The sequence below is a fragment of the Alosa pseudoharengus genome, unplaced genomic scaffold, assembly GCF_046254945.1.
Source record: "Alosa pseudoharengus isolate Yale_2024_CS ecotype anadromous, Long Island Sound unplaced genomic scaffold, YU_APseudo_1.1 YU_APseudo_1.1_scf_6, whole genome shotgun sequence".
Classification (NCBI taxonomy): domain Eukaryota; kingdom Metazoa; phylum Chordata; class Actinopteri; order Clupeiformes; family Clupeidae; genus Alosa; species Alosa pseudoharengus.
In genome coordinates, this window is record NW_027468848.1 from 26,135,058 (window position 1) to 26,158,211 (window position 23,154).

Genomic DNA, 23,154 nt, shown 5'->3' on the forward strand with positions numbered 1-23,154 from the left:
TTCTCATTATTATTATTATTGCTGTTATTATTATTATTATGCACATTGTGTAAACTGTGCTTTCCCCTGCAGTACACTTTTTTTCAGTCGTTATTTGCCATTAAAAGGAAAGCTAAATATGTTTCTATGGCCATGTCATTTTTTCTTCCTCTTCCTCTATAGACTCTATTGACTTCCTTTTTTCCCCCTGTTTGACAGGGCTTCTCTTTCTAATCTTGATGAAAAAGGCCTCATGATGTTGGTTCTGTGTAAATCTGATCTTCATGTAAAGATACTGTCTGGTGCATGGGGAGACAAGTCTCAAAAAGCCTGTCCCTCTGACCCTCTAAAATGTTGTATGGCCATTTGCAGTAGCGCTGGCAGGGTTGAAGGTTTTTTTGCTGAGTCTTTACCCCTATGTTGAAATTCTGTGGCGGTACAGTTTGCAGCATCTCATTTCCATGAAGAGAAATGTGAAAGGGCGCCCTGAACGTCAGTCACTTCCTCGTTTTGAAAGACAGAATTACCGGGGAAGAGGGGGGGGGGGTGTTTGATTATATCATGACACCAGTGCACTTACAGAGTTTATACATGTTTATTGCTTCATGTCTGTAATCCTTGCCTGTTAAAGAGGCACTGTGTGAACTTCAGTGTTGTGTACAGCATGATAAATGAGTCAGACAAGGCTCTTTCGAAAACAGACATCAGAGGAGTGGAGGTGCAAGAGAGAACATGTTTGAAAGAGTGAAAAAAAAGAATGATCAGTAAAGGAAGAAGGAAGTGCGGTACAGAGCGAGTGAGCGCGCAACAGAGAGAGAGAGAGACAGCACTTGGTGTGTCACTGGCTGGAAAGAACGAAAGAACATGCACATGCGAGTGCAACTGAGTGTGAGTGAGTGTGTGTGTGTGTGTATGTGGGTTCTGTGAGCATGTGTGTTTGTGTGTGTGTGCAGTCGAGAGACTGACCTCTCCCATGAAGAAGAATGTCTCTCAAGCTGCCTCGAAACTGGGACTTCAGCACTCTCCGGGCTGAAACAGCAAAGATGGGTAAGGGCCATCGCTCAGGGCTATGTTTCGTACTGCCAGAGGAATTCGGCCTGCCGGGCCTATCCAAGGGGCCGGATTATTTACAGTGTGTGTGTCTGTCTGTATCTGTGTGTGATTATAAGTCAGAGTGTGTGTTGGCACATTTTAAAAGACTGCCCAGCCACCTGTGTGTATGGTTTTCAGCAGTGGCTTGTGGTGGCCAATGTATTTATACTCACTGGAGGAAACTTTTAACAGGTCTTTCTGGTCATTGTCACAGGACATTGGTCACAGGACAAGTACTGATACATTTCAATGGTATGCAGAAGCTAGGTTACAGCTGTTGCAGACCTGTTCAGTAAAGTTTCAGAGTGAGCACCATATTTACTACAAAAATGTCCCACTTGTCCAGACGTGTACCTTAACTTGGCATTATAGAACTTATTCAGATCACAAAGTATTAGAGAGGGATTTCAGATTCTTGGGCAATATCCAACCTATTTCCATCACATTGGAAAATAATTTCATTTATTTTACATATTGAATTATCATCCTGTCATTCTGCTGTTTTTCGGAACATCGAACAGTGTACTGATTCAATTTTGCACAATTTGCATTTTTACCAAGCTTCAACTTGCTACAGAGATAACTACAAACCCTAGAGATGCGGCATGTTGCTATGCAGCAGATGATGATAGGTTAAGTGTTAAATATAATAGTAATTGAATCAATCATTCTATTACCTCTGATCAATAATGATGGGATGCTATATGGATTAAACACTACATTGAGGTCTTAGATTGAGGGTGTGTATTGTGTATTGTTGGCACAGAGTGCCTGGCTTCCTCTCTGTCAAAGTCAACTGTGACTGTCGACAGGAAGCTGACGAAATTCTGTTGAAAAACAAGGGACAATATGATTTTTAAAAATGGGCATGAGAAAAAGTGTCATTACTGACACTCAGTCAGTCTACTGAATGCGTGGCACTAAGATGATACAGCGGGTTAGGAAAGAACAAGATGGTGGTGGCTGCTGGAAACAGTCTTTCAGCCTGTTGAAAGGTTGTCAAAGGCCATGTGTAAGGTCAAGAACAAAAGCAGGATATACAAGACTAAAATAAGTGCTTACAGATTATGATGGATAATGTTAGGCTGCAAACACTTGAATTTTAATCCAGTTAAAATTGTATTATAGGCTTAAATGTTGTTCATGAATTGTGTATACAGTAGCTAACTGATGAGATTATGTATTTTCCAGATATCCCAGAGATCTTATATCCTTTTGTGGAAGTGTTGGCGTTATATTATTTGGCCTGCTACGTAGTCTTGCTTAAATCTTCATCTTTTTAATAATAATAAAAAAATCGTATTATTTAATTTGTTCCCTTGAATCTTCTCACTCCAGAGTGAGCGAGGGTTCTTCAAAGCTCTATGATGGTTGATGGGGTGCGATTGGGTGCGGTCGGGTACACCACTGTTCACACGAAGCCTCTTCTGAAAGCATCAAATGTTTGAATGCACCAGGGGAAGAGCGCCCTGAAAATAGACCAAAGCGAGCAGATTTTTGGTGGGGAACGTACAGGGCGATATCTCTCCCTCTTGCAAAGGCAGATGATGCAGCAGTTTCCTGTTTACACGAGTCTGGGGCTCCTTGTCGCTGGCCTCTCATCTACAGACAGCAGGTCACACACTGAGCTGACCGCCAACAGCCGAGCAAACACGGTCACTTCCAGTCCCACCTCACTGGCTACCACCCAGCACATAGGCTTGCATTCTTACATTGATTTGGTCATCTACACTCAATTGTCTGTCCCTAATCCCAAACAATATGACACTTTGTGTCAGTGTGTGTGTGTGTGTGTGTGTGTGTGTGTGTGTGTGTGTGTGTGTGTGTGTGTGTGTGTGTGTGTGTGTGTGTGTGTGTGTGTGTGTGTGTGTGTGTGTGTGTGTGTGTGTGTGTGTGTGTGTGTGTGTGTGTGTGTGTGTGTGGCTTTGTGTGTGTGTGTGGCTTTGTGTGTGGCCTAATACTAGGCCTTGGTCATTGCTCTATACAGTTCCACAGCAAATAATTAATTAATCTGTAATTTCTTTACTCAGGTTTAGTTTTACCAGAAAATACACCTGCACTTACACACACACACATCAGATGTATAGTAAAATTTCCCTTAGATCAGATCTACAACAACCAAAATGGTCAGCACAATAGCAATGAGGTCACTTTGCTCATGCTCCCTCAAAGCAAAGCAAAGTACAGTGAAACTCGCTCTCTATGCTGCAGGAAGCGCCTGAGGTGAAAAAGTGGGTAGTTACTTCCTGCCAAGCTAATACGTTTGCATTTGTCTACTGTATGTGCTGTTGAATATTTATTTTCAGACACAACTCTGATTCGCACAAAGACACACTTGAGACTGTAAAACTTATTGTTGTGGATAGAGATCTCCAGAGCATTCAACATGATATGGCACAGTTTTCACGCACCTGTTCTTTTCATCAGCACGATCTAAGAGTATCATGCCTGGGGAGGGTAGTCCTAAGTCGTTTAAGAGGTCACTGGAGAAGCCCGTGAAGACCGGATGGCTGAAGAAGCAGAGGTCCATCGTCAAGAACTGGCAGCTGCGCTACTTTGTCCTCAGGGGCAATATCCTGACCTACTATAAGGATGACCGGGAGGGTAGCAGTCCGGTAAGGGTGAGTAAGATGGTCAGTAGACAAGTGATATTGTGTATGTAGCCTATAGTCTACTGTTAGTTTGCAAATGAGAATGGAGTTAAGCATTTGCTAGACATTAATTTAATTCAGTTCCACCCAAGTACAAGTATTTGATTAGATCTTTGTCCAGTCCAGATATGCTGATGATACATGGGACAATTTTTTGAGCAATGTTGCTGGGCAATTACCCTGATTATTGTGATTCTGGTATGTTCCCATTGATATTGGGCAACCATTTCTTTCTGGAGAACTTAAATTATCAGTAGACAAATCATTATGGTCATCCAATAATAATAAATGGAACTGGTTATGTGGTTGCCCAGCAACATTGCTCAAAAAGTTGCCTTATGTAGGCATAGACAGTAAAAGATATGTATGTATCTAGTATGTAGTATGTAGTATGTAAGTATGTAGGCCATGGATCCATAAAAGTAACCTTTCTTGTTGAATCTTCTATACATGTCACATAGAATTAGGGTTCATAGGGGATCCTAAATTATGGAAGACATTTCATTGTTTTGGGATCTGCCACATGTTAGGTGCTAACATAAATAACTCAATATGATTTTCACAGGGAACCATCTCATTGTGGTCCAGTCAAGTTAATGAGCTTCCTTCAAATGGCGATGAAAAGTTCTTGTTTGAGATTATCCCACGTAAGGCCTCTATTTCCATCTCACTGTATGAAAATAGAATTGGACAATGTCCCAGGAAGACCAATGGACTTCAGTTTTTTAAGACTGGCTGACTGTTTTTGTTCCCACAGCGAGTTGTGGAGATCGCGAGCGCGACCCTTATGTTCTCAAGGCCCGTTCTCAGGCCGAGATGGATGAATGGGTGCGGAGCATCCGAAGAGTGATTGGAACACCATCCGGTGGAGGTAAAGGCCTTCATTCCAGGAGGATGACATACAGTTAGCATGCATATACATTATGCAATCACAAAATTGAGTAATAATATGGGGGACTTATACTTTTTGAATATCATGTTGGCCTACTGTCTTTTGAGGATTTGAAAAGGCCATGCTGGCCATGCTGCCATACAGCAGTTTTGAGCAACATATCCCATAGCAAAAGTATTTCGACCTGCAGGTAATTCTAATGTTGGTATTATGTTTCATTTCCTTAATAAGTAAATTGATGTAGTGTACAGTATGTCACTACTTGAGCTAGGCCTACTCCTTAGAATGGCAGATTCTTGCTGCCTTTCTGAAGCAGATCAGCTATAAAGCAATGTTGGAACCACTAGGATGGCACACACACACACACACACACACACACACACACACATACACACACACACACACACACACACACACAGAGAGTAGTCTTTGTCACAATCATACAGTAGAACTTTGCTGAAAGAATCAGTTCTTTCTGAGCAGCATTGCCTTCATGTGATAATGTGGCATGCACACTCTGCTGTATACTGTATAAAAAACATTGATCAGTGTCACCTACAGTAGATGCACTTCACACTTTCTTACGTTGTTATTAGTATTAGTATTATCAAGCAGTCTAGCTAACAAGTGCCATCGGCCTCTCAGCCAAAGCCGTCTGTCATTGTTTATGACTGCACATAGGTATTGTTTTCATTTTTCCTCTTTGTAATAAAAACCATAAGGTGAACAGAAAGTTTCCTGATGATAATGTTAACTACGGCGTTGAATTTGTTGCCTTAATTAGCAACTATAGTGAAAAGGAACTTGCTCTGCGGCTGTTTGTGGTCAAAATGGCAGGTTCTGCAGCAAGACAGATATGCAACAGAGATGTATTGCAGATAGTATAATCTACGGGCAGCAAAGTCAAAATAAGACTAATATGCAAGTCATTTAGGTTTTGATGAAATGCACACAGTCAAGATGCATAAATGCTTTAGTTGAAAATGCCATTATATCCCTTGTTCCTCATACTCCTTCCTCTCTATCTTGTCAGTATTTGGCAAAAGCCTTGGGGATATCATGGTCTATGAGAAGAAGTTTGGACAGAGGGTGGTGCCCATTCTAGTGGAGAAGTGTGCCGATTTCATCCGGGAGCATGGGCTGAATGAGGAGGGCATCTTTCGCCTCCCTGGTCAAGAGAACCAGGTGAAGCAGTTCAGAGACGCCTTTGATGCTGGAGAGAGACCCTCTTTCCCCAGGTGACTACATAATAATTTGTTCCTCTCTTCAAACCAACAACGGTTCATTAGGGTTTCAGCTGTGGTTTTATCAGTCATTGGCAGTTGCTACTAAATTGAGGTTAGTGGGTATTGATGTGGATGAAATAAAGTATGCACTAGCACTATTAGCCAAGGTTAACAAGACAAAACCTGTTAGCAAATTTGAATTTGCTCTACATGTCCATCTGGAAAGGAGCCCATTAAAGCCAGTGAGTAAGCTCCTGGCAAAATAGCATTGTCAACATACTAAGAAAATAAAGTTCACTTTCTCACCAGCTTCAGCTGAATAAGGTGCTCATAAGGCAGCTAATTAATCTTCAGTGCAATTGGTTTAAGATTAGATTAGATTAGATTAGATTCAACTTTATTGTCATTGTGCAGAGTACAAAGACAACGAAATGCAGTTTGCATCTAACCAGAAGTGCAAAAAAAGCAGAAATGTGCAATGTGATATACAAAGTATAGACAGGTGGTGCATAGACAGGACAGTAGTATACAGCTGATTTACAGAAGGTGGTTTAGAGTAGTATAAATTAAATATAAATGTGTGCAGTGTATTAGCAGTTACCTTAAGAGCAGAATAAATGGTAACACTTTATAATAACTACACACAATTCATCATTTATTAAGCCTTTGTTACTTATTAGTTAATGGTTTGTTCATCATTAGTAATTTATTGTTCATACATAATTTATCATCAGTAAAGCATTTGTTCACACAGTTATAAATGGTTTGTTCATAGTAAATAAGCCTATATCTAAAATATGTTTATACATTATTGTTAATACTTAATAAATTATGCAATAATATGTTTTTGATGAAGTAATATTTCCATTATTTAACAGTTGTTACATATACATGCACTAATAATTAGTTAGGGTGAGGATACATATTTTATAAACCACTTCCTAATACTATAAGTCATAAATAACTCAGGAGTTACAAGTGGTTAGTTAATGATAATTGTGAGCTCATCTAAAGTGAGGACATTTTATGCCTTGCAACACATTTACAAATGAGTTATAAAGTTTACACTTGCATTTATTCATTTAGCAGACACTTTCACTGAAATTTCACTTTCAATTACATTTGCTGCCAGGGCTAGTCTAGCAACTCTCCGTTGGCTTGTGAGCTCCAGAAATCGAAACTTAATCAGGACATTGAAATCGTGTATAGAGTCGTTTGGTGGGCTTAACATAATGATTGATGGCAGAGTTGCAACGGTTTGGCTTGAATTCCCTGCTACTTGAAAACAAATATCCTATTGCGTCCTATTGCGTGCAGAGGGAATTTGAAAGACAACTGATTATCCCGCCCCTCGGACTGAGCACTGCGAACGGTGAGTGCCCAGACCCTACATTTTAATGTGGGTCTGGCTCGCCAGGCTAACTTTCACCCAAAGCGAATTACACATGTCAATGAAATTAAAGGGCAAGGCCACATTGGTGGATGCCGGGGCTTGAACCCCCAACTTTATGGGTTACTGCATGTTAACCCGGCTCCCTATCCACTGCACTACCTCTGCCCAGTGATATTACAACAGTCAATTCAAAAATATAATATAGATATGAGTGTTTGAACTATGAACAAACCATTTTTAACTGTGTGTAAACATGATTTACAGATGAGAATAAATGTACTGTAGGAATAATGCTTTACAAAGAATACAGCTTTTGTTCATAGTTCATACTATTGCATAAAGTATTAACAATAATTCATAAACTTATTTTAGATATAGTCTTATTTACTATGAACAAACCATCTATAACTGTGTGTACAAATACTTTATTTATGAGAATTAACGTAGGAACAATGCTTTACAAATGATGAACAAAGCATTTTGTAATAGTTTGCAACTGGTTTATAATAGGAAAATGATTTCATTTATAAGTGGTTGTTTCATTAATTATTAAGTATAAATCATGTACTTACAAACATATTTTTTGGATAGGCTTATTTACTATGAACAAACCATTTATAACTGTGTGAACAAATGCTTTACTGATGATAAATTATGTATGAACAAGAAATAACTAATGATGAACAAACTATTAACTAATAAGTAACAAAGGCTTAATAAATGATTAATTGTGTGTAGTTATTATAAAGTGTTACCGAATAAATATGGCTATGCAATATGAACAATGTATGAACAACATGTTACCGGTTCTGGTCTGTATTGGCCTATTTGAACCACCTTCCAGCGACAACCGCCTTCAGCAGATGAATGCTCAGACTCCAGTAGCATTGGAGTGACGTCACAACTAAACTGACAAAGGATAGTATTAGAAACATTCTTAACCATGTCAATCTTTTCAATATATCAAGAAATTTAAATGCTTCCCCCACTTCTTTAAGCGTAATGTCTGTTTTAACTCCTGTGAGTAGCACAGTACGCAGGGGGTCATAACCATACTCTAAACAGAGATCCATAGTATTAATGCTACTACGCTAATAAAGATTGTAAAAGAGATGAAAAGAGTAAAAGGGAAAAGAACAGTGAAACCAAATATATTACTATAAGTCCTATGTTCGGGCGCCAGTTTCTGTACATGTACAGATATGTGCAATGTAGTAGCATTAACATTATAATAGTAGTAATAATAATATAGATATGCAGTGTATTAACAGAATATAAAATAAGAAAACAGAATAAATGCGGATATTCTATTTTATGAAAAATAAAGACAGATATGTACAGAATGTACAGCTATGTGCAGTGTGGTAACAGTGCCATTGTAGTGCAGAAACAGTACAGTAACATTACAAGAGTAGTTTGGATAATGTGTGTAGGATGAATAGTATGAAGAGCAGTAGAAAATGGCTATATGTAAGTGTAATTACAGTCAGTGGCGTAACTAGCCAATGGTGGGCCCAGGTGCGAGAGCGCTACACGGGCCCCATATCAACGCATTTTGGCCCAAGATGAATTAGCTCTGATACATGCAATACACATTAAGGGTGACTTCAATTGTTTATGCAAACAATTGAAGTCACCGAAGTAGTTTAGTAGTTACAGATTACAATTTCAAATAAAAAACACACGACTACATATCCATTACATGTCAAAACATTAAAAAAATATTTTATTAACAGCCTGCAGGCCAGGGTAATCTAATATTAGTGCATTAACATCAACTCGCATGGAATTACGGGAACACACAATGCGCCTCTTCAACCCTCTGCTGAAACTGCAAGCGTAGATTGCTTGCTTATAAACTCGCACTGCGCAGAAACAAAACTTAATGTAGCCTAACTTATTTAACCGTCCAGAAACCAAATAAAATTATTCATATGCATACAATCCCCAATATGTGTGAATTAGGCCATTAGAAGAAGGCCATCTTACGAGCCTTTCGTTGTGCAATATCGTCAACGACATAGGCGTGCATACATAGACCCTAGGTGGTGCTACAGCACTAGGAAGTTTGCCCTTTATCAACGAAAATGCCCTTTTGAAACTTTTTTTTTATTATTAATATTATTAAGATTTTACTGAGGTCGGTTTTGAAATGATCTTTTGAAACCCTGAGCCATTAAAAACGACTGAAACAATGCCCCGAAATGAGCCACCTCCTTGCCCACGCACACCCGACCTATCTCTCTTCCTTTGTCACGTGAACTCGCGCGGTCGCGCGCAGGGCACGTAAGCGTCTTCAGATAGCAGGCATGGTCGCTGACAGGCTGCTTCTCCCGTGCCCCATCCCGTGCCCCATCAGCCAGGTAACACAGATCAAGCAAAATCTTACAGTTTGCCCTCTAAGCCCAACATATAATAATTTTGTTGTGCAGTAAAATGTCTCATTCAGCACCAAACAAGCATTTTTGCCGACTGGTCACCTGATAAACTAGTTAGATGAAGCTAGATAAAGTTTTACGCTGTAGCCCAAATCAATGACAGATAACGTGACGACCACATACAAATAATTTCGGTAGATTTTGCAAATGTATGTGTTAAGAAGAACGTTTTCTGTTGTATATGTTTTGTTAAGCAACAATTCAGACAGAAGAAGAAACGGGAAGTTCCCCATTACTGCCCATCTGCACTCATGTAATGTCAGTCAGTAGCCCACTATAACTCCTCGTACTGTTTGGTCTCTTTATTGTCTTACAGATCAAGTAAAATCGTCCAGTTTGCCCTCTAAGCCCAACGTGTAATCATTTTATTGTGCAGTAAAATGTCTCATACACTACAGCATCAAACAACTAAGCATTTTTAGCCGACTGGTCACCTGATAGCCTAAAGTTTTACGCTGTAGCCCAAGTCAATGACAGATAACGTGAGGACAACCACATAGGCTACAAATAATTTCGGTAGAGTTTGCAATTGCAAATCTAGGCCTATGTGTTAAGACGAACGTTTTCTGTTGTATAGGTTTTGTTAGGCAACATAAATTAACACATTTTGGTCTCTTTATTGTCTTAATTGTATATTGATTTACTAATTGCAGCACAAGTCAAATTTTATTCAACATGTGCGTGTAATTTTTTTTTTATAATTAAGTATTTCACGTGAGCTAAAAAGTGCCCCCTCCCCGCCTCCTGAGCACCTGCCCCCCAAAATGTCTGTGCACGCCACTGGTCAACGATGTTCCCAATATTTAATGCTCTGGCTCTCGTATTTTCAATGGACAGGATAGCTAACCCACGGAGCCTCTCCTGCCCCATGCTGCTCCTTAGGTATAGGTCTTAATAAATTTGAGTTTGGAAAAAGATCGCTTAGCTGTTGCCACAGTCACAGGCAATGTCAGAAACAACATGAGTAGGCTACACACTTCCCCGAATGTGGATGTTACACTGTCATAATCTACCACCAGCATTTTGGCAAGTTGAAAAATAGATGACATCTGTGAAATCTCTGCTTTAAAGCAAGACCTGAATGAGAGGAGTTGTGTTGGGAATGTCGGTGCAATGCCCCTGCTATAATGGTCTGACAAACGTCTTGCCTTTTCAAGCAGTTCATCATCACCTGCGAGTTGAAGGGTCATACGTAAAGACTCAAACACATGACAAGTTTCCCGCATACTTGCAAATCTTTGGGAGAGCTGACTGATTATGATGTCCAGAGTTGCATAAAATACCTGCACTTTGACTCTCTGCATCGGTTAAGCGCTCATCTTCCGATAGATCGTCAAAGTGACGCTTCACTCTCCGTGCTTTAAAGTTCTAAAAAAAAAAAAAAAAAGGAGGCAGGGCGGGGGTAGCGACGGGCCCCGGGAGGTCACGGGCCCTGGTGCGACTGCACTTGCTGCACCTACTATAGTTACGCCACTGATTACAGTACATTTGTAAATAAATAGACACCTCAACAGGCACAGGCAAGGAGGCATCGGGCAAGGGCGTGGGGGGGCTTAGTTGGTTGGTTGTCACCGGGGTGCAGAGCTAGAGTTCAGTAAGGTGACAGCCGCAGGACTGAAGCTTCCTCTGAACCTGCTGGTTCGGGTGCGGAGAGACCTGTAACACCTCCCGGAGGGGAGTGGAGTGAACAGTCTGTGATTGGGGTGAAATAGTCTTTGATGATGCTGCGCGACTTACGCAAGCATCGCTTGCCCTGGATGGCCTCGAAGGAGGGGAGTGAGGAACCAACGATGCTTTGGGCAGTTTTCACCACCCTCTGCAGTGCTTTTCGGTCGTAGGCAAAGCAGTTGCCATACCAAACTGTGACACAGTTGGTAAGGATGCTCTCGATTGTGCAGTGGTAGAAGTTCACCAGGATCTTTAGGTAGAAGGTATTCAAATAGCAACCCACTCATTTGATATGAATATGATGGTCCACAATATGGACTAGGTGTTTATGCAGCTTGAGCAACATAAGATAAGAAAGATAAACACGCCTGAGTGTATCAGTAACAGGTTATTTTGGGAAAGATATACTCTTGTGTAGAATTCATCTTACTGTATGACACCACACCGAAAATTCAGAAAATTAATTGTTTTGTCAAGATTATGTTTGTTAAGTTAATTCTTTCCTTTGTTTTAGAAACCATAAAATCTGAGCGCTACTCTCAGATTTAGATTTAGCTCAGGCCAATACCAGGGTGACTGAGAGACAATGTAAAGCAACAAAGGAACAACCTACATTTATGCGTGACCACATCCTCTGCTGTCTCCTTTAGATGCTGCAAACTGCTGGCTAATTCAAACTACTTTAAAAAGAAAAAAAGAGCAGTGGTACTCTATTGAATTATGTACAGTGTATGGACATACAATGTGGACAGTCCTGTGGCAATGACAGATGAAGTTGATTAGATCGAATGTTTTGAACACCCTGCTCTCCCTCTTGCTGGTGGTTGGGTGCGTTGTCCTATATGTTGCAGGATCCAAAACTCACAAAAATAAGTTATGTTGGTGTCTTTTATTGTTATTATTTATTTATTTTTCTTTTGCAGCAAGGGAAACATCTGTTTGTAACCTTTGCTGCAAAAGAAACAGGTTCTAAACCCTTGCTGCAAAAGAAACAGGTTACAAACCCTTGCTGCAAAAGAGACAGGTTACAAACCCTTGCTGCAAAAGAAACAGGTTACAAACCCTTGCTGTAAAAGAGACAGGTTACAAACCCTGTAGCACAAGTCTACAGTATGACCTTCTTTTTGTGATTCTAAGTAATAGAACTCCAGCAAAGAAACAACAACACTTTATCTAAATTTTAATGCTGTTGCTTTCTAAAGCTTTGAACTTAAAGATATCACAGATTGCAAATGACTTTTGTGAGCAAAGACTCTCTGTTGGTTTCTGTATAAATGTGTGTATTGCATGTGCATTATGATTGACTTATCAACGGATTTTTAATCATGCTTTCACGTTTGGGGACTGCGGGGCATTTCAATGCAACGGTTTGCTTTTATTGATGTACTTTGTTGTGTATTTTCAAGTATACTTTGAATTGTTGTCCTGTTGAAGAGACCAACATCTTGTATATGTCAGTTTCTGGACTTGCATTTTCTGGATTTGCATCTAAGGATTTGCTGATGTAGAGGAGCCAATTCTTCCCTTTATTCATATGGTATTTTCTGTGCCAGAAATGATCATCTTGCTGCAGGGGCCATATATATTTGTTTTCATAACAAAAAGCAACATGAACAAAACACAGGTTTAGCCCTTGAGGCCCAAGCTTTTGCATAAAGCTGTGCATATGTGTATCATGAATATGTCACAAAAACCTCTTGAAATGTTTTGGTGCTTGCAGTGACACCGATGTCCACACGGTGGGGTCCTTACTCAAGCTGTACTTGCGGGAGCTCCCACAGCCGGTGGTGCCCTGGAGCCAGTACCAAGACTTTCTGGACTGCAGCAGCCAGGTGGACGCCAGCACCGGTCTGGTAAGACATCCTGAGCATTCCAGTGTCATTCAGATTTGGCAAGTGGTGGCAAAGGGTTTGAGTCGCCTACTGTAAAACATTGCAATGCTTCAGAATCTGCTCTGTGGAACACTAAGATGATACATTACCAAAGACAAGTGTAGGCCTACATGGTTTGTGCTACTTAACAGTGAGTCAGACTTTTTCCCGCTTCCCATTTTCCCGCATCTTACCGTTGACAATTTGGAACAGATTTCATCACACCATGGCACAGCTCTGTGGCCTACTGGTGCTCATCGGAGTCTTAAAACCCCAACAGTCTGAGTCAGCCCAAGTGTCTGAGCCAGTCGTTCATTATCGTGATTTACTGGGCCCAGTGGGTACAGAAATACAGATGGGACTAATATTTTAGCGTGGGACTGACTAAGGCTAGTCATGAAAAACTAAACATATCCATCAAATCAAGAGGGGATTGCTGGTGCAGACTTATGAACTTCTGTTCCAAGAGGTGTTTGAACTTTGTGTGTTTCATTTGGTTTGTTTGTTCTATTGATGATCATGGCTCAGTTTCTATCATTGATTTATTTATTTTTGTTTGTTTGGTTTGGCACATGATACAGGGTAAAGAGTGTTTGGAGAAACAGATAGCTCTCCTTCCAAGAGTAAACTACAATCTCCTCAGTTATATTTGCAGGTAAGACCAATTTAAACATGTATTTTATTCCGTTTTTTTTTTTGGTGTGTCTAGTCTTGTTGTATTTTTGGTCAGAGTTGTGTTCAGAACCAACATTATATATATTTGTAAGAAATTGTCAGTTGAACACATCTGTTGCTGTTGAACAGGTTTCTCCATGAGGTTGGACAGAGTTCCAAGGTGAACAAGATGAGTGTGGAGAATTTGGCCACAGTCATTGGTGTTAACCTATTCAAACCACAAATGGAGGATGCCATCAGTATGATGAAAGGTGGGTGTATCTGTTTGCATGTCTTGTATAACTTTGCCTTCAGTCCAGTCATCTTCTCTGTCAGGCAATTATGTTTTCTAATCCCTCTTCTCTGTGACTTGGCTAAGTATGTGATGGCTTGAATTATGCTTTCACTCCTGCTGACCGGAGAAGTTCTTTCGGTTTTATTCCGCAGGGACCCCTCAGATCCAGAAGGTCATGACGGTGATGATCCGACACCATGCGATGCTCTTTCCCCCATCCAAGGATGCCAGCTCCTCCCCTTCCCCAACCAAAAGAAAAAGTAAAAAGTCCAGTGGGACATGCTTCGTGGGCTGGGAATCGGCTGAGGTAATAACAACCATCCTTTGTTGGGTTGTGTGTCACTGTTGCAGGCATGCAAGGATTATTCCATGATTGCCTAAGAACACATGTTACTCATTATACAAACAATGTGACAATAAAATGGTAATTAAAAAAGTAAATAGACTTTTATGGCGAAATGATTGGGAAACTAAGAAGACATATTTTTTTGTATTTGTCACAGAGTGGTCTGTTATGACTGTATAGTGGTAGAAGACAGTAAGATAGCTGTATTAGTTAAACATATTACAATGTCTGAAGCCCTAAATGGTCCAAAATTCTGTAGTGTATTTGTGTAGACGTTAAGGCCTCTGGATGTCAGAATATGTATTTGATCCTCACTGAGTAAGTCACACTTCAGTAATGTAACGTTACTGTCCATTCCAGCAGGCAGACAACTCATCTTTGTCAGAGTCTCCTGAAGAGGAAGATGTGGAGGCTGACCGAAGCGATGGCTGGGGACCGGAGGACCAGTCTGGCATCGGTCCCACGTCCCCCACGTGCCCCACCTCAGACGGCTGGGGGGGACAAAGCCCCCGTAAACGCACCCAGACGCTCCCCAACCTGATGAAAGGCGCGGCGTCGGTCCGCATGGCCCGCGATGACGCCACGTTCAGGTGGAGTCGCATCCAGGAGAGTTGCGACGAGCGCGACGAGAAAACACTGTCCGAGGACATCTTCAAGATCCTGGACCTCCAGGGGGTGTCCCAGTTCGCATCGCCGCAGGAAAAGGAGGAGGAAGAGGATGCAGCAGAGGACCTCACTGCCAAGGACATCGAAGGTTCCCCAAAGACAACCAACGTCTCTGCGTCCAACGTGACGCCCACATCCAAGGCCCAGTCGGCGCGGCTGGGTGATTTATATCCCGTCAGAGAGGAGCCAGTAGGATCAGCCACAGCCTCTCCACATCACGCTCCAGACACCCAAGGAGAAGGCACCGGAACCCCTCACAACACCATTAGCAGGTTTGTGCCGTGCCAGCAAAAGCACTAAGTGTCAAAAGTCCAAAGCTAGATTGTTACATTTCCATGGTATTTAAAATGACATACCATTGGTGAATTCCTTTTGGTAATATTTGATGGGGGTCACTCACAAAGAGCCATTTCATTCTAAGTCATGCTCTTGGCCTATGCTTTGTTGAAAATACAGGAAATACGAAGCCCTCAGGGTTTGGATCTGGTCAAAGAATAGCAATCCCTTATCTGCTTTGTCAAATGTCAATTCTAAAATAGTTTCATGCATGCAATTTCCCGAAAACAGCAGTTACTTGTTCACTAGGTTTTTTTTTTAATCACAGTGGACAATAGTCACATTGGCTCTGTTTTTGTCCCTCTTGCTTGCACTTTTTATGTCTTATGTGTGTCTTTGTGTTTTGGTCATGTGTATCCATACATACACATGCATGAATTAATGCGTGTTACTGTATGCTTGCATGTTTGTGTGCACCATATGCACCATGTGTGCTGGTGCATGTCCATGTTGGTGCAAATCTGTGTGTGTGTGTGTGTGTGTGTGTGTGTGTGTGTGTGTGTGTGTGTGTTTGTGTGTGTGTGTGTATGGCAGCTTGCAGCAACAGAACAAAGAGCTGCTGGCCAAGGTGGCAGAACTGCAGTCGGCGCTGGACGCTGAGAAGCGGTGCGTCACCGCTCTGGAGATCCGCCTGCGCAACGCCGAGCGCAGCCGCGACGAGGCCCAGAGACGCAACCGGGAGCTGGACGAGGAGATCAAGGCCTTCCTCGCTCCAAGTGGCCCTCCGTAAAGCTGCCCATCCAGAGACACTGATAACAAATCATAATTTAATAGTCATGGATGCCGACAGGCCATTTGCCGGTGGCCAGTTGAGGGCTTTGGGTGTCCATATGGCCAGATGGAAGACACGTCCAGTAGAACACAGCACACGTCACACTCAGGGAATCCGTTCGTTATAAAGGTACTTACAGCTCTGAGCTGTAGTCTCCATTTCAAAGGTCCTGCTAAAGCCAACACTGTGATGTGTACTGAGAGAGGTGTACCCCCCTCACACACTCACACATGTTGCCATGTCCTGTCATTTCACAATAAGAAGGGTTTTTTGTACAGGATTGCATTGTTTGATTAAATATTGGTACTGCACATGGATATAATAAATGTGATATATCAGATAATATTGTATTTTGGACATTCCAAGTCTTTTTAACTTCATCTCTACATGTGGGGAGATTCATTTGAGACTGTGTGATTCCTTGTAGTCCTGTTTTGTTGAGAGTAAGATGCGGTGTTGCCTGGATGTGTGGGATGTTCCAGGGCACCTAAGCCCATCAGGCTGAATGATGGCTTAGGGACATGGGGGAGTCTGAGCGCTGGTAATGGATGAGAGCTGACAAGCTGTGCCTTAAGGTGTTGAAGTAATGGTAGGAATGTCTGAGTGGTCAGAGCGGAGTCTGGTTGTCAGAGTGTGTGTGTGTGTGTGTGCATGTGTGTGTGCGTGTGTGTGCATGTGTTTGCGTGTGTGTGTGTGTGTGTGTGTATGTGTGTGCATGTGTGTATTCTCTGAGTTATAAGCAGCTTGAGTAGATACCATGGGAAACATTCTCTTCATAGTGCAAGTCTTATTTATACCGGTAATGCAAGTTTATTTATAATCTATTTTTCATGCACAGAGTGCAACACAAGTCCTTTACACAGAGAATACCACAAGACATAACAAACAAATAATGGGGTATTCCATTGAGGAACAGGTGGTTAAAAGCCTATTATATAAAGCCTATTATTCTGTACTATCATCTCCTGATCAATTAAAAAATGGCCCATATTAATCAGCTTAAAAAAATCCACTTCAAATAGGTACCTTGTATGGCACCATCTACAGTATATAACTCTTGACCTTTTGCAGTTTGCCCTATCAGCCACTCAGTAAGCCTCAGTGAAAACTTACCAAAGATCAATTCAAAGGTACGATATGTAGGCAAAATTTTTTCATGCTCAAATTGTAATTTACTGTATAAAACTGTAAATTATGGCTTTTTTAAGCTTGGCTCAATGACTTGCTTGAGAAGTATTTCAAATGTATTCTCTTTTGAGGTTTCTCAGTGAACCTCAGTACTTAATCTCCAGAAGCTCAGAAAAATTAAGAATAGGAGAATCGTTGACTGTCCATCTAAGATGTAAGTTGAGAGAGAGAACGCTGTTAATGGACAATGGACAGAGGAAGGAAAGGGAGCAGTCAGAGGGGTAACTGACTCACAAATCTGACCAGTGCTTATTTGATTAACAGATATTGACATATTCTAGCTCTAAATGGGAATGGATGTTGCATTGTTAATACGCTTTCTTTCCTGCGTTCTGGACACACCAGGCCATGTTTGGGTGGTAGTACAGTACCCGTTCAGTGCCTCTGTGGAGATGTCTTGACTGGGCAGTCCACATAACTTGGCCTCTGAAACATGGAGATAACATATTTCCCAGCACTTCCGATATGTATGTTTGTTTGTGCCTGTGCATGTGGAAACACCCCTGGAGTTAAGAGCACTTCCTTATGTGGGATGCTCCATGGAGAGGCCAGAGCAGATAGGGTGAGGGGCAGCACAAGTGCCGGGGCTGTGAACAGACACCCTGGAGTGGAAACTGAGTGAAGGAAAATTCTAGAATCTTTCTCTATTGTGTGTGGATTAGAAGGTGACACCTACTAAACTCGTGAAATTGAGAGAATCAAGCAATAATTATTGATATCGCTCAATTGTGATGAGTCACATACTGTTTGACTGAATAAGTTAGCTATCGGGTCCAGATCGTCGGGTCTAACACACCTCATTTCATACCAAATTTCATTTCCACAAGACGTATCCTGCCGTATTCATGGGGATCGGAAAGTTAGGGAGAAGTAGTCAATGGAGCAAAGTTCCATCTTGCAAACCACACCGTTAAAAAAAACTAAAAAACAAACAAACAACTGACCAAGATCTGCCCTGGCTCTCCCACCCAAACAAGAAATCAGCCTAACAAGGAAGGGCCTACTGCAAGGACAATGTTTATAAAATCCTCATTAAGGAAGAGGGCAGATAACACCCACCACACACACACACACACACGCGCGCTCACACATGACAGCACACACACGCACACACACACACACACACACACACACACAGACACACACATACTTATAGATAAGGAACAGAAAGAAAGAGATAGAGCAACACACACACTCAGAGAGAGGGAGAGAGAGAAAGACGGACAGAGAGAGAGAGAGGAGACACAAAGCAGAAATAACATAAGAAAAGAGATGCCACAGTGGAGCGCCGCAAAACCACCCTCCAGACGAAGTCCAAAGTCTCCCGATATCAAACAGACATCAAAAGGTGTGCAAAGGGATAAACGCCCCAACATTAGGAATAAAGCCAGATTGTCACTGTAGCAAAAGGAACTTGGGGAAAGCCAAAGGAGGAAGCCACAGCAGAAACTCAACCAAGGGTGGATACTGCTCCCTGCCTCTGGACAACTGATAGCAGATACCACTGAAGTTCCTTTGACACCCAAGTGGAACACAGACAGAAAAGACCTTTAGGGGGGTTTAGAGGTTGTTGCAGGGTGCACAAAACTCTATCTTTCCACCGTGTCCTAGCCCGCCACAGATAGCGCCTGAGGCTGACTGGAGCTGAGCCGCTTCCTTGGCAACGTGATGGTGGGTATGGGGCTCTTGCAATCAAGGAGACTGTCGTTCATCATGTCACCCGTCCTGCTAACCTCGCTGGCTCTGCTCCTGTGCCCCCCATTTGGAGGTGGCAGCCCCATCACGGCCCCTGAGAGGCATCGGCCGGCGCCTGGGCTGGATGATGGGCGCGGGGGTGTGGTGGACCCCTCGCTCCTGGAGCAGGACAGCGAGGTGGACGTGCAGAAGCTGCTGGAGACCCTGAAGGGGCAGTTCCTCCGCACGTTCAACCTTTCGGGGCTGGGCCCTCGGCCGCAGCCAGGCACCGTGGAGCGTGTGGATCCTCCCGAGTACATGATGGAGCTGTACAACCGCTTCGCCAACGACCGCACATCCATGCCAACTGCCAACATCATCCGCAGCTTCAAAAATGAAGGTATGTGGGTCTCTTATTACTAAGAGAGAAATTAATTAAATATTATTAAGTAGATTCATGTATTCCAACTGCATATTTGGTTCCCAAGAAAGCCTCATTGCATGAAAACACCAACCACTTGCCTGTTTTCATGTGTTATTGTGATAAGAACTACAAGACTCTTGTAGGGGTAGAGTTATTAGTAAAAAAGGACTTAACATTGAACACACTGAACCAGTTAGTATTGTTTATTAACATTGCATCCACAGAACATAGATGTTAAAAAGGAGACATTGTTTCAACATGCCTGATTAAGGTTTACCATGAGTAAAAAAAATAAAAAAAATCAGCATGACATAGCGCAGAGCATGTTATGCAAACATGACAACACATGGTGTGTAATGCTTTACAGGGGAGTTGTATTGTGTTGGGGTTTTCTTAGGGAAGTTACAGTGAATATACAGTAATATGTCAGCATTCCTGAGCATTAAATGTATCATGGTCCTTTCATTGAGATGTTTTCCAAGCATTTACTTGTAAGTTTCAGGCCCAGAATGATAATATAAAATGAGGCAGCATAATTGCGTAATTGGTTAATTGCATAATTGTTTAATTATTTAAGGCTTAAGTCTTTATATGTCTGAACGAATGTAATCTGCATTCGGTTGCACTCAGTCTAATGCATTGATTATAATGACCTGAATACTTAAAGTGTCTAATTCTAAACAGCTAAAGCCCTTGTAAAGTATAGTGTGTATACAGAATGTGATAAAGCAGTAAACAAAAGGAGAGGAACATATGGGTGTACAGTATATCAGAGCTGTGCACCAATCTAAAAATGTGTTTGTGTGTGTGTGCGTGTGTTTTGACTCCAGACTCCTCCCCTTGTATTGTGGGTCCACGAGGCGTGAGAATCCACCCGCTGCTGTTCAACGTGTCCCTCCCCCACGACGAACGAGTCACAGCAGCCGAGCTTCGCCTCTACACCCTCGTCCAGACCGACCGCCACCTCTACGCCGGCGTCGACCGCAAGGTGACCGTGTACGAGGTGGAGCAGCGCTACCCTGGCAACAGCAATGGAGGTGGTGTTGATGGCGGTGGGGGGGAGGCCAACGGGGACGCCATGGAAAACGGGTCAGATGGCGGGTCAGATGGCGGGTCTGAAGAGCGGACGGCGCTGGTGGAGCTGGCATCGCGGCAGGTATACGGCATGGACGACGGCTGGGAGTCCTTTGACATGACTGCCGCTGTGCACCGCTGGCGCAAATCGGGCTCCGCCACCACCCATAGGCTGGAGGTGCACATTGCCAGCCTGGACGGGGATAAAGACGGAGAGGAAGAACCTGGGCAGACAGGAGGCGAGCGGAGTGACCGACCGGCAGCCGGCACGGGGAACATGGAGATCGAGACGAGCCAGGAGGACCGGCACCGGCCGCTGATGATCGTCTTCTCCGACGACCAGACCGGAGACCACCGTGGCGACCGGCGCGAGCTAAACGAGATGATCGGTCACGAGGCGGGCGGGGGCAACGGCCTCCAGGACGGCGGCCTGAACGGTCTGCTTGAGGAGCTGGGCGAGATGGGCCTGGGGTCAGATGCGGACCCAGGCAACGGCGACGGCAACGAACCCGATGAGGAAGCCCTCATGCAGATGCGGTCCAACCTCATCTACGACACCTCCTCGCGCATCCGCCGCAATGCCAAGGGCAACCACTGCAAGAAGAACTCCCTCTACGTGGAGTTCAAAGACATTGGCTGGGACAGCTGGATCCTGGCGCCCAACGGCTACGAGGCCTACGAGTGCACGGGCGTCTGCTCCTTCCCGCTCACCCCGCACGTCAAGCCCACCAAGCATGCCCTGGTTCAAACGCTGGTCAACCTCAAGAGCCCACAGAAGGTGGCACCCGCATGCTGTGTGCCCACCAAGCTCGACCCTATCTCCCTTCTCTATCTGGACGATGCAGGGGTGGTCACCTACAAATACAAGTTTGAGGGTATGGTGGTGGCAGAGTGTGGTTGTCGATAGCGAGAACAGAACTTTTCAAATGTCTTAGTGCCCATAACAAACCCAACAGATGACCTAAGCTGTACATAACCACTTCACCAGTCAAACAAACAAAGCATGAAACGTGCGGATTTGAGATAGAGTAGACAAGAACACTTAAATGACAGACATTAGTCAATATTTATATTTGTGTACAGCTCAATCAAATGTTTAGAATGTGTACAATGTGTATATTTGGTATTTCAAGACAGAGATTATTTTATTATGTCATGTACAGAATGTTTTCTTATCATCTGCTTAATGTGAATGAAACAGCTAACTGTAAAAAAAGGAAGGTAGTTTATTCTCTGACACAATCTCTATCATAATGTTTATGGTTGGTTTATGGAGTGACGTTGGCGAGCCTAAAGAATCATTCAGAAACCAGAAGTAAGCCGAAGTGAATGGGAAGTGGTTAAGACTGTAAAAAAACAAATCCCCCTCCAACATGAATCAGAGATCCTATCTGGGAGGCATGCAACATTCTTTTCTGCGTCATTGACGTCAGCGGCAGGCAGAAAGTGTATTGCGCTCCGTGTCTCTGTAAGTGGGTGTTCCACTGACATGCCAGCACACTGGAGCGGGCTCACAAACTCCATCACCTAGGGGTCATACATTTGACCTCTAGGGTGACAAGGCATGTGAAGAGGCTACAAGCATGTGAAACTGATTGCTCTCCTTCAGAAGATCAGGGTGGATTAAAATGCAAGAGCAGGACATTGTGAAACATTGTGTTTCTCTTCTAGTCCCCTGTGGACAGTTTGGATAACAGAAAACAGCTGATACCTACAATAGTTTGTTTCATCACAGAGAGACTGTCTATGGAGCACAATGCCAACCCAGTCCAAAAAGGAACTATAATGGCCTCCCTAGGGTCAACCGGTCAAATCTGAAGACAAAGCAGAGGAGAAACAGCTGCACTACCTACCATGGCTGTCCGTGACTCAATCATAATGTGGAGGTGGGATTAACAGAGGAATGTTGTGGTGTGTGTGTGTGTGTTTGTGTGTGTGTGTGTGTGTGTGTGTGTGTGGGGGGGGGGGGGGGGGGGTGGGGGGCGGCAGATGAATGAAATCTTGGGACATTCCACCACTCCTATTTAAGGCTTAGGACTGGGGTACAGGACAGAGGGCGTGCAGGGAGGGGGAGAATGGACATCTTCCTGGACCGATCCTTCTCCTCCCCTGTGTTGTTGCAAAGCAGTGCTTTGGGGGTGGGGGGCGGTGGGGCTGTAGGTTATCACCCCTCACCAACCTTCACGGACTACAAGGAGTCACATGTACACGATCCCTGCCCCTGTTCCTTTACCACCGACCCCCCCTCCCCCCATCCTTCCCCCATCCCCCTTGCGTGGCTGCCGATAAGGAGGTGTCGGCACTGTGAAGCATGTGTGCTGGCAGCCAGGGTGGTGGAGCGGAGCGCCGGACTCCGTTTGTTTCAGCGCCGCTGGGGAGGTGAGCTGGTGGTGGGTGGTGGGATAGAGGTGGGCGGTGTGGGTTGAAGGTGGTGGTGGTGGTGGTGGGGGGTAGCGAGTGGGAGTAGCAAGTGTGGCTGATGAGGCCTGAGTGAGAGCTATCGAGATTCCAGGCG

General features: G+C 43.3%; 2 protein-coding genes across 5 annotated transcripts; both read left to right on the forward strand.

The window, feature by feature from the left end:
• Positions 1-672: 672 nt before the first annotated feature.
• On the forward strand, positions 673-16,622 carry arhgap25 (Rho GTPase activating protein 25). 4 transcript variants are annotated; one of them, XM_076271438.1, is made up of 11 exons: positions 673-1,026; positions 3,499-3,686; positions 4,288-4,369; positions 4,480-4,593; positions 5,648-5,852; positions 13,060-13,192; positions 13,792-13,865; positions 14,015-14,136; positions 14,312-14,466; positions 14,869-15,443; positions 16,042-16,622. In XM_076271438.1, the coding sequence occupies exons 1-11, from the start codon at positions 963-965 to the stop codon at positions 16,235-16,237; spliced, it is 1,908 nt and encodes a 635-aa protein (XP_076127553.1). In that variant the 5' UTR covers positions 673-962; the 3' UTR covers positions 16,238-16,622. The 4 variants fall into 4 exon arrangements, with proteins under 4 accessions (XP_076127553.1, XP_076127551.1, XP_076127552.1 ...); XM_076271436.1 differs by having other exon boundaries at positions 680-1,026; positions 3,499-3,692; XM_076271437.1 differs by having other exon boundaries at positions 680-1,026; positions 14,866-15,443.
• Positions 16,623-18,834: 2,212 nt separating this feature from the next.
• On the forward strand, positions 18,835-22,565 carry bmp10 (bone morphogenetic protein 10). Its single transcript, XM_076270596.1, has 2 exons — positions 18,835-19,541; positions 20,396-22,565. Exons 1-2 carry the CDS (start codon positions 19,136-19,138, stop codon positions 21,544-21,546), a joined length of 1,557 nt encoding a protein of 518 aa, XP_076126711.1. The 5' UTR covers positions 18,835-19,135; the 3' UTR covers positions 21,547-22,565.
• Positions 22,566-23,154: the final 589 nt, after the last annotated feature.